This window comes from Phyllostomus discolor, chromosome 5, assembly GCF_004126475.2.
Source record: "Phyllostomus discolor isolate MPI-MPIP mPhyDis1 chromosome 5, mPhyDis1.pri.v3, whole genome shotgun sequence".
NCBI lineage: Eukaryota > Metazoa > Chordata > Mammalia > Chiroptera > Phyllostomidae > Phyllostomus > Phyllostomus discolor.
Window position 1 is genome coordinate 167045810 of NC_040907.2, and position 12785 is coordinate 167058594.

At 59.2% G+C, this 12785-nt stretch overlaps 1 protein-coding gene across 1 annotated transcript in view; it reads left to right on the forward strand.

Moving 5' to 3' along the window:
* Window positions 1-12785, forward strand: part of GRK5 (G protein-coupled receptor kinase 5) — a 184476-nt gene that overhangs the window by 79742 nt on the left and 91949 nt on the right. The window contains exon 2 of the mRNA XM_036027379.1: window positions 10671-10766. Coding sequence (XP_035883272.1) covers window positions 10671-10766 — 96 coding nt within the window. The remainder of the gene's footprint in view (window positions 1-10670; window positions 10767-12785) is intronic.

Below are 12785 nucleotides of genomic sequence, written 5' to 3' on the forward strand. Positions count from 1 at the left end.
ACCACAGAGACCCCGGGGAGGGTGGGATCGGGGTGACACCCCAGCGTTTAGCCAGAGTGGTGCCGTCTACTGAGAGGGGAGGAGCATGTTTTGGGGGAAGGTAGGTGGGAATCAAGAACTCCCTCTTGCACCCCAGCTTGGGAGACTTCACCTCCATGTCGGAAACTCCTCCCTGTAGGGGCCTCTGTGTTGTGCTGGTGTTGGGTTTCCGTGGCTTCAGACCTTGGAGGAACCTTGTCGGGGGGCAGTTCTCATCGGTGCCTTGAGCCAACTCCATATCAGGCTCATGGACCAAGAGCTAAGAACCAGGTATCCTGCCCCGACCAGGGTGGCTCGGCTGGCTGGGCATCGTCCTGCAGAGCAAAAGGTCACTGGTTAATCAGGGCACATGCCTGGGTTGGGGGTCTGGTCCCCAGTCGGGGTTCATATGAGAAGCAAATGATTGATGTTTCTCTCCTTCTCTTTCTCCCCGCTCCCTCACCCCCAAAATAACCAGGTATTTATAGGTTCAAATCCCAGCTTAGCCACTTAGTGGCTGTGTGACCCTGGGCCAGACACTCGGCCTCTCTGGCCTCATTTCCTCATCTGCAAAATAAACCTGCTGCGCTGTTGTGTCATGAGACGCAAAGACGATGGTGCTGAGGCACTTGGGCCTGGCTCCCCCTGACCCATCTGTGCCTTGGGCCTCCGAGTTTTTCTGCAAGCAGCCGTGTCGCCATCAGAACATTCCAGGTCACTGGGTGGGTTCGACTGGGAAGGGTTTCACAAGAGTCTGTTCAGCTTCTTTTAAGTAGGTGATGCAAAAATTCTGGGGACAGCAGAAGTAATTATTACTCACAGGGCAATGCAAATATTTTTATGAATATCCTATGAAAAATTGGGGCATTTTTTTTTTCATAAGCAAATAGTCCTGTTTATTTCTCCAACAAAACAGCCACAGTTGTGCTGTGAGGCCAAGTTACAACTGCCAGTGGCTTTTCTCAGGGGTCGGCTCACTGCCCCCTCCCCCCTCCCCACTTTCTCTTCTTTTTTAACCCAGAGAAAACATTGCAGAGACAAAAGTGGCCAAATTTGGGCCTTGCTGAGAGGAGGGGATTACTTCTGCAGTGAAAAGTTAATTTTTGTGGCCAGACTTTCTCAACTGTGAAAACCGGTGTGGGCAAAGCATAAGGAGCCCAAAAATACATTAGAAAAATGCCTTTCCTTGGAAAGGACATTTTTAAGAAGGTCATTAGTGTTTGCGAGAGGAGAACAGGGGTCTGCTTTCTTCGGAAGGAAATGTTCTCTAAAGTCCTGAAGAGACACAGGGGAATGGAGGTGAGGAGGAGCCACAGGAGGGGGGCCGGGGGAGGCTGGCGAGCCGGGCTGGGGGTGGGAGGGCTTGCGAGCGAGCGTGTCTGTGTGGTTCCTGCGCGGCTCCTGGCACAGCGCTAGGACGTCAGGTGCCCTCCGTATCTGACCATTCACTACACAGCCAGGTCGTTCTGGCTCAGAGAGGTTGCGGAGGTGGCCGGTGGTCACTCAGCTCGTGGACAGAGGAGTCAGCAGTCTGGCCCTGCCCGCCTGAAGAGAGCTCTTCCCACACTGCCCTAGGAGAAGGGGCCCTTGGTGCGGGGTCCAGATAACCGCCACAGCGAGGTGGGAGACACCCCGAGGGGAAGTGCCACAGAGGTTGTGCGCTTCCCGGGGAAGGCACATTTTCAGGAAGAAACGCAGAGTCTCAGGAAAGACTATGGGGTGTGACGTGGGTTTTTTTGCTTTAAATTTTCTTTGGAAACCACCTTTCCCCTCTGGTCCTCCCTCTCCATCCACTTATCCGTCTGGGTATCAGCCACATATTGAGCATTTGCTAGGAGCCAAGTGCTGTTCTGGGCCCCCCAAAACAGAGAGCCCCGCCCTGGGGAGGCCTGCCCTCTGGCGGGAGGAGGGGCCCGGGCAGGCCGTGAGCAGTAAACGGCACCCACAGGCCGCGGAGAATGTGACAAGGCGACAGATGCAACAGAAGTTCAACGGAAAGTAGAAGAAAGGCGGAGGGGTCAGGGAGGCGGGGCAGTGGGCGGAGGCCTCTTGCAGCATTAAGAGCTGAGTGATCACAGGTGCGACTTTGGAGGGACGGAAGTGTTTGGAACTAGGCGGAGGTGGTGGTAGCATGTTGCAAATGCGCTAAGTGCCGCTGAAGTGTTCACTTCAAAGTGGTGGATTTTGTGTTACACATGAATTTTAGTTGAACACATGACTTATTCCACTAAAAAAGGTGGCCAGAGTCCCTCCGTAGAGACAGTGGTAAAACCCGATGGTGTTAGCCCTGAGGAGGTTTTCTCCCAAGGAGAAAGAAGAGGGTTCCAGGCAGTGAGGACAGATAAACTCAGGCGGTGACCCCCGCGGGGAAGTCCCTGGGGCCAACAGCCTGCTGCCTGTTTTTGTGATAAAGTTTTATTTGAATATAGTCACCTTCATTTGTTTACGTATCGTCTGTGGCCCAGGGACTTCACCTGGCCCTTCACAGAAAAAGCTGCCCACTCCTGAGCTGGGGCAAAGGTCCTCAGGGGGAAGGTGACCAGCATGTCTGCGGTGAGGGGCGAGGGAAGGCGGGGTAGCAGGCGAGGTCAGAGCTGTAACGGGGTATACAGATCACGGAGCCTCCGGCACGCCTGCTCCGTGGTTCCCTCTGGCACACGGTGGGGCAGGTGCTGGCACCGCGCTGATGGGGAAGTAATGTGTGTGCATGTGCTGGCACATTCGGGGAGAGCAGTGCTGACCTGGAGTCAGAGGAGCTGGGCTTGAGACCCGCCGTCTGTCCCTTGCCAGCTCTGTGTCCTTAGTTCTCTCGTCTACAAAGTCATGATGCCAGTGGTAGAGGTGATGGCGGATGGTGGTGGCGATTTTGATGGTAGGCATGGTGGTGATGGTGGTGGTGATGGTGGTGGTGATGGCAGTGGTCGTGTTGGTGATGGTGATGATGATGATGATGATGGTGGAGATGGTGATGTTGATGGTGGGGATGGTGATGGTGGTGGTGGGGATGGTGATGATGATGATGATGATGATGGTGGTGGTGGTGGTGGGGATGGTGATGTTGATGGTAGCCATGGGGGTTGTCATGCATGGTGACGATGACACTGGTGACGGTGATGATGCTAATAGTGGTCATAGTGTCAAGTGTGGTGGTAAGTGGGGGTGGTGGTGACAATGGCTACATTTTGTGGGCCTTCTCCTCTGTGCTAGGTACTTGCACGCCTGGCTCTAACTCTTAGCACAGCAATGCCAGTTGGGTAGCAGCATCTTTGCAGGACAAACCACCGCGTGATTAAGCAAAACCACACAACTGGTGAGTGGCAGGGCTCGGATAAGTGCAGACACCCACTCGCGCTGCGGCGCAGAGGCCTCCGGGCCGTGGACGGTCGAACCCTGGCGAACTGAAGCTGTCAGTCAAGGGCGGCAGCCTTTGGCCGAGGCGGCCCCGTTGCACTGCTGCCCTTGGCAGCGAGGGTTTCCTGGGAAGGACTGCCCCCCAGCCTCCCCCCGCACCCCCCACAAGCCACATCAGAGGCCCACTTTCTCTCGGGCTCCGTGTGCTGGGGAGGGGCTGTTTCTTCTCGTCCCCATGGCGACCAACCGCCAGGCCTGGTGTCGGTTTGGGTTTCCCTAATTGAGGTGTGGGATCCTTCTGGTGTGGCTGAGGTTTCTCTGCTCTGGAAATCCGACTGTGGTGCGGCCGTGAGGTGGGGCCCGGAGGTGCTGGGACCCGCCCACAGGCCGCAGGCCCCACAGCCCCGTGCCACCTCCCATGCCTCACGCCGCTGCAGCGCTGCGCTTCCTCTGGAGAACGTTCTGGAGGTTTCAGGCTCCTGAAGCCGACAGCTACAACACCATGAGATGTTCTGGGGTCAGGATGACCGCGAATCTCTGTCTCCCCACGTCTGGTCCCCAGGGTGGGGCCGGCCTCAAGGCCTGGGGTGTGTCAATGCTGTTTCCATGTGCCCACCATGGTTTTTGCCCCCCCTCATGGTGGGATCCCCTGGAACAAGAGAAGCCCCTGACTAGCAGCTGAGTTCAGCTCCCAGGCCGGTTAGCAGGACCCAAAAAGGCCCCAGGCCTCCCTCTCCTCCCCTGCCCCCTTGCTTTACTGAGACTGTGCAGGCTGCCCCCTGGCCTGGTCATCAGCCTTCTGACGGGGCCTGGGGCTTAACCCAGAGTTCTGGGCCCTTCCCTAGGTCTCTGAAGTGGTCAGGAGGGCCAGTGCCCCCTGCCGTGGCCAACTCAGTGGTGCTGTCAGGCTGTGGAAAGCACTTCCGGGTTAAGAAGGGGCTCTGTGCCCCCCAGACCTGTCTGCTGCTCTCTCCTGCCCTCCCCTGGGGTCCTATGCCCAGCCAGGAAGGGGCTGGGCACACTGAGACACCAGGGCTGGCTGATGCTTCCTGCCCCGAGCAGGCATGGGCTTGGGCCACCCAGCGTCAATGGCTCGGTCCGTGTCTCCAGAGACCTGGGCCCGAGGAGCCTTTGGCCACCCGTCATGTTCCGTTTTCTCTAAACATTCCATTGTTCGGTAGCCGTGGGGGTGTCTCTCCAGCCGGTGCCACCAGGGCCTGACCTCTGGGCTCAAGCACTGTGGGACGGTGCAGTAACTGAGGAGCCGGGGACAGGGCTGGGGGACCACTGAGGAGGGGTCACCTTGATTCAGGGGGGCATCCAGGAAGCTCCCCAGAGCGGGGTGCCCGGAGGCAGAGAACCTGCAAGTGCTAGGTATTTCCAGAAAGTGAGACCCACAAAAACAGGGTGAGACCCCTGGCCCTGTGTCTACAAACTCCACCCCCCACCCCACTACTGTCCCCCCGCCAGTCGGCTCTCTTATTGTCTATTTTACCTGCCAGGATCTCCAAGGAAAATTCTTTTGAAAAAAAAAAAAAGGTTCTGTTGCCCTGCCCTGGCACGACCTGCCTGGATCCCCGATGAGAAAGCTGAGGACACAGGGGTGGTGTTTTCTGCTGCTCCCCAAGTGGCCTGTCTCCCTTTCACAGGGGCTGCCAAGTGCGTTGGGCTGGGCAAGGGCTCCTGCAGGCTGAGGTCGCCTCAAGTGCACTTGGCTGGAGTCGCGTCCCTTCTGAAAAGGCTTGACTCACACTCAGTGACGCAGCCCCCGATCGGGCCCTGTAATTGGGATCTCGCCTTGTTTGAGGCTGCATGAAAAGAGATTCTGAACTTACCTCCCTCATCAGCTTCCTCAGGGGGCGTCACTCTGGTGGTGGGAAAGGAGGCGGCGCCCAGGTGGGCTGCCACAGAAACGTCACTGGTGGGGAGGGCAGGGGTGGAGGCGGCAGGCACGGGGGACCCTCCCTCGTCAGGAAAACCGGCCTCAGCCGCTGTGCCCGTGGCCTCTGAGAACGCCCACGGCCTCCCCACGGTGTCGTTTTCTGGAAAACCAACCCGGCTGGCAGCGCTGTAGAAACCGAGTCTTGAAAGCTCACCTGGGCAGAGAGGGACTGAACAGATTCCGTAGCTGCACAGACGTCACCGCAGAATTGAGGCGCCGCCTTGCCTCTGGCCGCGGGGAGCGGCTGAGTCATCGGCACCTCAAGGCTGGAACACAGCACGATCCTTCCCACGCACCCACGGTCACCAGGGGACTCGGGCACCTCCCGGGCCTCCATCACGACGGGCCGAGAGCAGCTTCGTGGCTCCCCCACCTCTCCACGCCTGTGTGCTCTAAAGCCCCACCGAGCGGCACCATTCGGGTTTCTCACGAAGTTGCTCCCTCGAGTTAGCATAAGGCCGACCTTTCCAAGCCTCCCGGCCCCTGGCAACCCACAGGCCATTCCATGAGAGGACAGGAGGGGCCCTCCTTGGGGTCCTGGGGCCACTGCAGTCTGTGCCATGCCCACCCCGTGTCCTCGTGCCTTTAACTGAGGTCGCGCCCTCAACTGTTCTGGAAGGGAGGGTGGCTGTTTCTGCGGTCTCACCTGTGCTGCCTCTGGTTCCGCCTGGCTCCATCCAGGGCCGTTGGTCTGCATGTGCGAGCTTGGGGGGGGGCCCTCTGCCAAGTTCCCGTCAGGGGGAATGGCGAGTGCAGAGGCCCTGAGAGCAACTGCAGGGAAGGGAATGGAGCCCAGGGAGACGATGAGGGTCAGGGGCTCCGAGCCCGGCCGAGGAGAATGGGCTGGCCTGTGGGTGATGGGCAGGCCTGGGAAATGGCCATCCCCGCTGCTGGGGCCTGTCTGGGCCCTGAGTGGCTGGGGGGTCATGGCTGTAGCCCTCTGGAGGCCTGACAGCCCTCCCAAGTGGAGCGGGGGGCCTGGGGTGGCTGGGGCCGCCGGGCCAGGATGGGAAGGGGATGTTTGCAGGCGCGTGGTGGGCCTGGCCATCTCAGGATGCCGAGGAACAATCTAGTCCGACTGAAACAATAAACAGTATCGACACTTCAGGCACGAAACGCGCCATCTGATAGCCCGCCAGCATGCTTAAGAGCCAAATACTCGTCTGGACATGGTGACCTCCCTGAGGCAGGTTTTGTGTGTTAAGATGCGGACCTTGCCCTAGCCCATCCTGGTTACGGAGGATCCAGGTTTCTTCCTTGGGGCTTTTAGGGGAATTGGGGGCCATTCCGGGCCCCTGGGGCCTTTTAGGGGGACCCCCTTCTGAGAGTGGTTGAGAACTACCAGAATAAAGCCTTTGATGTCTGTCTTTCCTGCCAGATCAGGTGCCCTAAAGAGGGGGAGGTTCCAAGTGGGTGTCACCCCGAACATCTTGCCATCACTACGTCCCCAGCACCTGCATGGTGCTCAGTGTTTAGCAGATGCTCAACACTCATTGGTTGAATGAATTAATTGTATCTGTGTTCACTTTCATAAGTTAGTGGGTAAGTTAATTCATAACATGTGCACACGCATGTGCACGTGTAAAACAGACTCCCGGTTTCTGCAGACTGGCTTCTAGAGAGTTCCCCAGGGAGCCTTGTAAGATGTCACGTTCCCGGGTCCCGGAGATCACAGAGTTGGGGTGCCGCTTACTGGGATGTAACCTAGGAGACTATTGTTAAGAGTCCTTTGCTGGTTCCTCAACAAGGTAAATATAGAATGACCTTATGATCCAGTGTCGGTGTTCAGAATGAGTTACCCCAGCATGTGCCTCTGTGGTATGGGATTATTTTGAGCTAAGATCAGTCGAGAATGGGCTCCCAAGAAACTTCTACCTTTCCCTTGAAGAATTGAAATGAGGGTCTTTGCCCATAATAAGAGTTATTACAGCCCTGGTTGGCGTAGCTCAGTGGATTGAGCGGGGGCTGCGAACCAAAGTGTCGCAGGTTCGATTCCCAGTCAGGGCACATGCCTGGGTTGCAGGCCATGACCCCCAGCGACTGCACATTGATGTCTCTCTCTCTCTCTCTCTGTCTCCCTCCCTTCCCTCTCTAGAGATAAATAAATAAAAAATCTTAAAAAAATAAGTTATTACCGGAAATAACTTTTCATGCCCCATTGATAGGGCAGGGCAAACTCGTAATTACCGAAGACCCGCCCTTCTCGCCATCCCGCGGCGAGCCTCCTCGCCTCTGCCGCCCCGGGGGCTTCGTCTCGCCCTCCGCTGGGCGGGCGTGTGACACCCCACTCGACCTGTCTGCCTCTGAGCCTCCCATGGATGTGGGGTCCCCAAGTGTAAACTTGGTATTTTGTTCATCTGTCTCACGTAGATTTAATTGCTAGAATTGAAAAAGAATGACCCAGCCTTGACGGGCAGAGGAGAGTTCCCCCCGCCGCCCCCCACCGGCAATCCCTCTCGCAGTACGCGTCCCAGAGAACCGAGAGCAGGGCTGTGGCCATAGCAACGCCATTCTGACGGCCGAAAGGTGGAAACACCCAGGTGTCCATCAGCGGGTGAATGGATAAACCAAACGTGGTCTTTACATACAGCCGAATAGTATTCAGTGTTAAAAATGGAATGAAATCCGATCCACGCTCACGACCGAGATGAATCTGGAGGACTCGATGCAGTAACAGAAGGACACACATTGTGCGATTTTACTTCCGTGTGGCGCTGAGAGAACACCCAAATCACAGAGGCAGGAGGGAGAAGGGTGGTCGCCAGGGGCCGGGGGTGGGTGGAGTGTGGGGTTGCGTGATGGGTGCAGAGTTCAGTTTGCCCAAGAATGGTGAAGGGTCCGTTTTATGTTGTGTGCATCTTACCACACACACGAAAGGTGCTTCGTCCCCGCCGGGTCTGGGAACGATGAGTGTGGGGTTGGGGGAGTGGGAGGGGACCCCGACTAGATGATTCTAGCGGCCCTTTGAGGCCTCGCAGCTGTGAGCGGCTGAGACGGCAGCACTGGCTTTGCGGCCTTCTGGGGGGCGGGGCAGGGGGACACAACCTGACCACTGCTCCTCGGGAAGCCGGGCAGGCTCCCGAACCCAGGCCACGCGGCCTGTCCGCAGGGGCAGCTGCCTGCGTCCAGCCCAGTCTCGCCACGTGGGATGCTTGCCTGGGCCCAGGGAGTGGGGTCAGAAATGGATTCGTGTGTGGAATCTCCTGCTGTTTAGATCTGACTGTTGGTTCAGGGAACAGGCGGACGCACAACCTCCCCGCGGGTCAGGCAGGGCGAGTCCGCAGTCCCGCCGGGTCTGGGTGTGTCTCTTCTCGGAGTTTGCAGGCTCAAGAGATCCCATTCCAGGTCCTCTTTCCCTTCGATCCCTGGGAATTCCGCTTGCTGTCAGTGCGCCCCAGAGGGGGTTCTGGCTTCCACTCAGGCTGGGGTCTCGGCTCTGCCTGTGTTGAATTGTGAGGCTCGGGCCACTTGCTCCTTTCCCCCCCTGTGTCTGTTTCCTCACCTGTCACATGGCAGTCGTGCTAGTTTGCATCATAGAGTTAGAATGAGGACTCCGGGGGGTGCCGGTGAGGGGCGTGGTGGCCCAGGGCAGGGCCGGGGAGGGCTCTGCGGTGTGTGCGTGTGCGTGCATGTGTGCGCTGGCTGAGTGCAGAGCGGGTGTGGGGTCAGACAGGCCATCAGCCGGTGAGTTCGGCAACCTCAGACATCCGCTTCTTCATCCGTGAGACTGGCCGAGGGATTTTGTCCCAAAGAGTCGTTTTAATGAAGCTTAAACAAGAGAATGTGTAAGGGGCCTGGCCACAGCACGTGCCCGGTACACCTACCTTCCTTCTGCCTTTCGGGGCCTGAGGCCTTTGCCCTCTGCAGAGTCTTGGGACCAGGGAGCTGGGGCTGGTTGTTTGTCCACGTTGAAGACCGGAAGAGCAGGTTGCAGAGAAACGGACCAGTGTCCTGTCCTCCCCCCGTTAGCTCCCTCTCCTACTCCCCGGCTCCTAGGATGGAGGTCCTGGTCCCTTCCCCAGAGGCTGACCCCCTTGCTGACTGGAGACGCGGCCTCAGCTGTCCAGGGCAGCTTGGGCGAGCGAGGCATCCCCAGTCACCGGGAGCGGCCGTGTGCCAGCCTGGGGATGCACGCTGGGCAGGGGATAGGCATGGGGGCTCGCTGGGGTCCCTGGGTGTGCTGGCTGGAGAGAGGGGTCCTTGCCCTGCGCAGACCCGCTCTGGGAGGGTTAGAGACTGCACACGCGCCCAGAGCAGGGAGTGGGCCCAGGGCACCAAGGTCCTGCCCCAGGATCTTACAGCTCTTTGACCAGGCCCCAAGCTCTATAGGTTCTCGGGGTGCTGATCACACGAAGGAGGGGAATACCCTGAGACTCTGAAGGGCCTAAAGGGCTGTTTGATCTTCGGCAAGTCGCTCACAGATGAGAGCCGAGGGCCACTCAGAGGGTGGGGACAGGCAATAGCATCTCAGTCACTGAAGGGCTGGCCACAGGACGCAGCGGCACCTCCAGGGCCAGGGCCTCAGTGCTGCTGGGCTTGTCCACGTGGGCCAGAGTGAGCGCCCCCTGGCCGCTCGTGCACCTGAGTGCTCTGACATCCACCCACCGTCGCCCGGACGTGGAGTGGCGGGGAAGACGGGGACGCCCTGCGTGTGTGTAGCTCACTCGGTCCCACGTGTTCCGTGCATGTGCGAGTTACGTGTGCCTTTTCATTACGTGTGCCTATATTGTGTTTTCATTACACACGTATTCATTACATGTGAATCTTTATTAAGTGGGTTCATTGTGTGTTCATTACATGTGCCTAGCCATGGTGCCATGTGTTCATGTCACACACATTCATTACATGTGCATCTTCATTGTATGTTCATTACATGCCTGTTCATTGTTTGTGTGTTCATAATGTGTGTGCTCTTTGTGTGTATGCCCACTGTGGACATGTCCCTGGTGTGTGCATGTTTGTCACGTGTACACACTGCGGAGGACATGAGGTGTGATAGGGCCCTTCGGGAGTCCTGCCAGCCTTGGGAAGCGTGTCCTCAGACCCTGGGGTTGGTGAGGGTGGAGAGGAAGGGAATACTTAAGACAAGTGGAAATTGAAGTTCTTGTCCCCAACATCTGGCCTCCCATTGGGGAAGGGACTACATGAGAAGCAAGAGGACAAAATGTGGCAGCAAGGGGACTCAACGGACAGGGTCGAGGCCAGCGCGGGGGGGCGTGTGTGTGCCTGGGGCTCAGAGCGTGTTGCTGACCGGACCTGGAGCCCCCCTCTCCCCGCAGCTGTCTCCCAGTCGGGGTGCGGGGCGCAGGCTGACCGGGACAGGACAACATCACCCGACATCTCCCCCCCATCTCTGCAGGAGGTGGAGGAAAACGCAAAGGGAAGAGCAAGAAGTGGAAGGAAATCCTGAAGTTCCCGCACATCAGCCAGTGTGAAGACCTCCGGAGGAGCCTAGGTGAGCATCGTGCCTGCAGGGGGCTGGTGAGGGGGTGGGGGGACCTGGAAGCAGAGTGAGGAGCCTGTTGGCCCCGAACCGTCAGTCGTGTGCCAGCCAGTGAACACCACGGCTCCAGGTAGGGCTCCGGGCTGGCATCCTCGCCGACCGACGGAACGATGCGATCAGCACTTATAACTTGGCGTGTACTGGGTAGAATGACCTCTGTTATCCTTTGAGGCAGGTACTATTGTTTTACTCCACCTTTGAGACGGGGACACCGAGGTCCAGAGGGGTTCTGTAACTGGCCCAGAGTCACACAGCTTGCGGGAGGGTGGCCGAGGGGGCCAGGCCCAGCCCTGAGCCCCAACTCGTAGCTTTGCACCTTTCCTTGGGGGCCCATGGGTCCTGCCCCGGGGAAGCAGCCCAGGCTTGGGGACCGAGGGTGGGGTGAGCATCTGGGCTCCCCTTTCCTCTTGCGGGGGGTGTCAGTGCTCATCGAGGGGCCGCCCTGCTCAGGGGCACAGCTCAGTCCTCTGGATCCGGCTCCCACGTGGCCAGGCGCCTCCGGCAGCAGAGGGGCTTGTCTGCCATGGGGCCGGCATAGCCACTCACACCTGATGAGGTGCGTCCCAGCCCCGCTCGGGGCACGCATGTGGTGAGGAGGCTGAGTGACAGGGGAGGACTCCTGAGGGGTGGGTGGGGCCGGGCTCCTCCGTACTGGTGGGGGCGCTGGCCCTCCTCCCTTGCGTGCCCTGGGGTGCCCCCCTACCCTGCTGCATGAAGGCCTGCTGGCTGTGGGATGGCCCTGGTTCCAGAGCTCTTCAGGCCCGGCTGCTCCTGGGACTCCTGCCCAAGGCTTTGGGTGAGCTCCCCCCTGGGTGCCCGGGAACTCAGGCTGCGCACGGCCAGTCAGCTGTTCTGCTGACGAACGGCTTCTCCCTGTGGCCTGGCCTCCAGCGGTTTCCCAGGCCGGGCGGGACCAGGCCGGGCGGGACCTGCCTGGCGTCCCAGGCCTGCTCAGTTCTGGCCCCAGGGCCCACCGCCCAGATTCTTCAGTGGCTCTGTGACAGCAGGCGACACGGTTTCCTCTGTGAGTCCCATGTGCCAGCATGGAGGAGGAGCCTGCTTAATGGGTGTTTATGAAATGAAAGGCCACACCTCCCCCCCACAAAGGCAGGCGTGAGCAGGTGACGAAGCTGGGGTGCCAACGGTGGGGAAATGTCCTCAAGCCCCACCTCCCAGCCCTCAAAACTCAGGTCAGGATCCCTGTGGCATTCGAGGAGCTTCGAGTGGGGCTGGCCACGGGGTCGGGGTCTCTGGGTCCAGACACCCTTGGGTTCAAACCCCAGCCTTTCTGCCGGTCGCCTGGCCAACAACAGTCTTGCTGAGCCTCAGTGTCCTCGGCCGAACACAGGGTCCCAGGTGCAGTCAAACCAGACCACGTGTGAAAAGGGCCTTGCTGGAGCCCCCTGAGGGACCCGGGGCCCAGCCCCCTCAGCACCCCGGCTCTTCCTGGAACGCGTGGCAGCCCCCCACCCCTTCCTTCGCTGGGGCTTGGGTGCCCGTGTTCACTCTGATGCTGGAGGCACACGGCAGGTGGGAGGGAAGGCGGGCCGTGTCCTAGGGCTGGGAGAGGAGGGGAGGGTCTTGCTACTGACAACTGTGAGTGGCCTTCGGAGAGAGGAGTCTGGCCATTACCTCCCAGGGGCATTCTGTCCTTCATGCTAATTTAGGCTTAGAGAGACCTGAGCCTGGAGGTTCCTTAGCTCCCCGCCCCCCGAGTGCTAGCACCCTTTCCTCTCGCTCTGCTCCCCACGGGGCTTCTGGGCATTGCCCAGATGTCCCTCACCTTGCAGTCGGCCTGGCCCTGCCTTCATCACTGCCGGTTTGGGGGACCCGGGAGCATAGGGTTCCCCTTAGCTTTTCCCTGCCTGTGGACCCCATCCCATGGGTCCTCTAGCTCCACAGATGGGCCTCTTGGCAGGGCCCACTCCCCCGGGAGGGCGCGAGGCACACGCGTGCTGGCGTGGGAACATG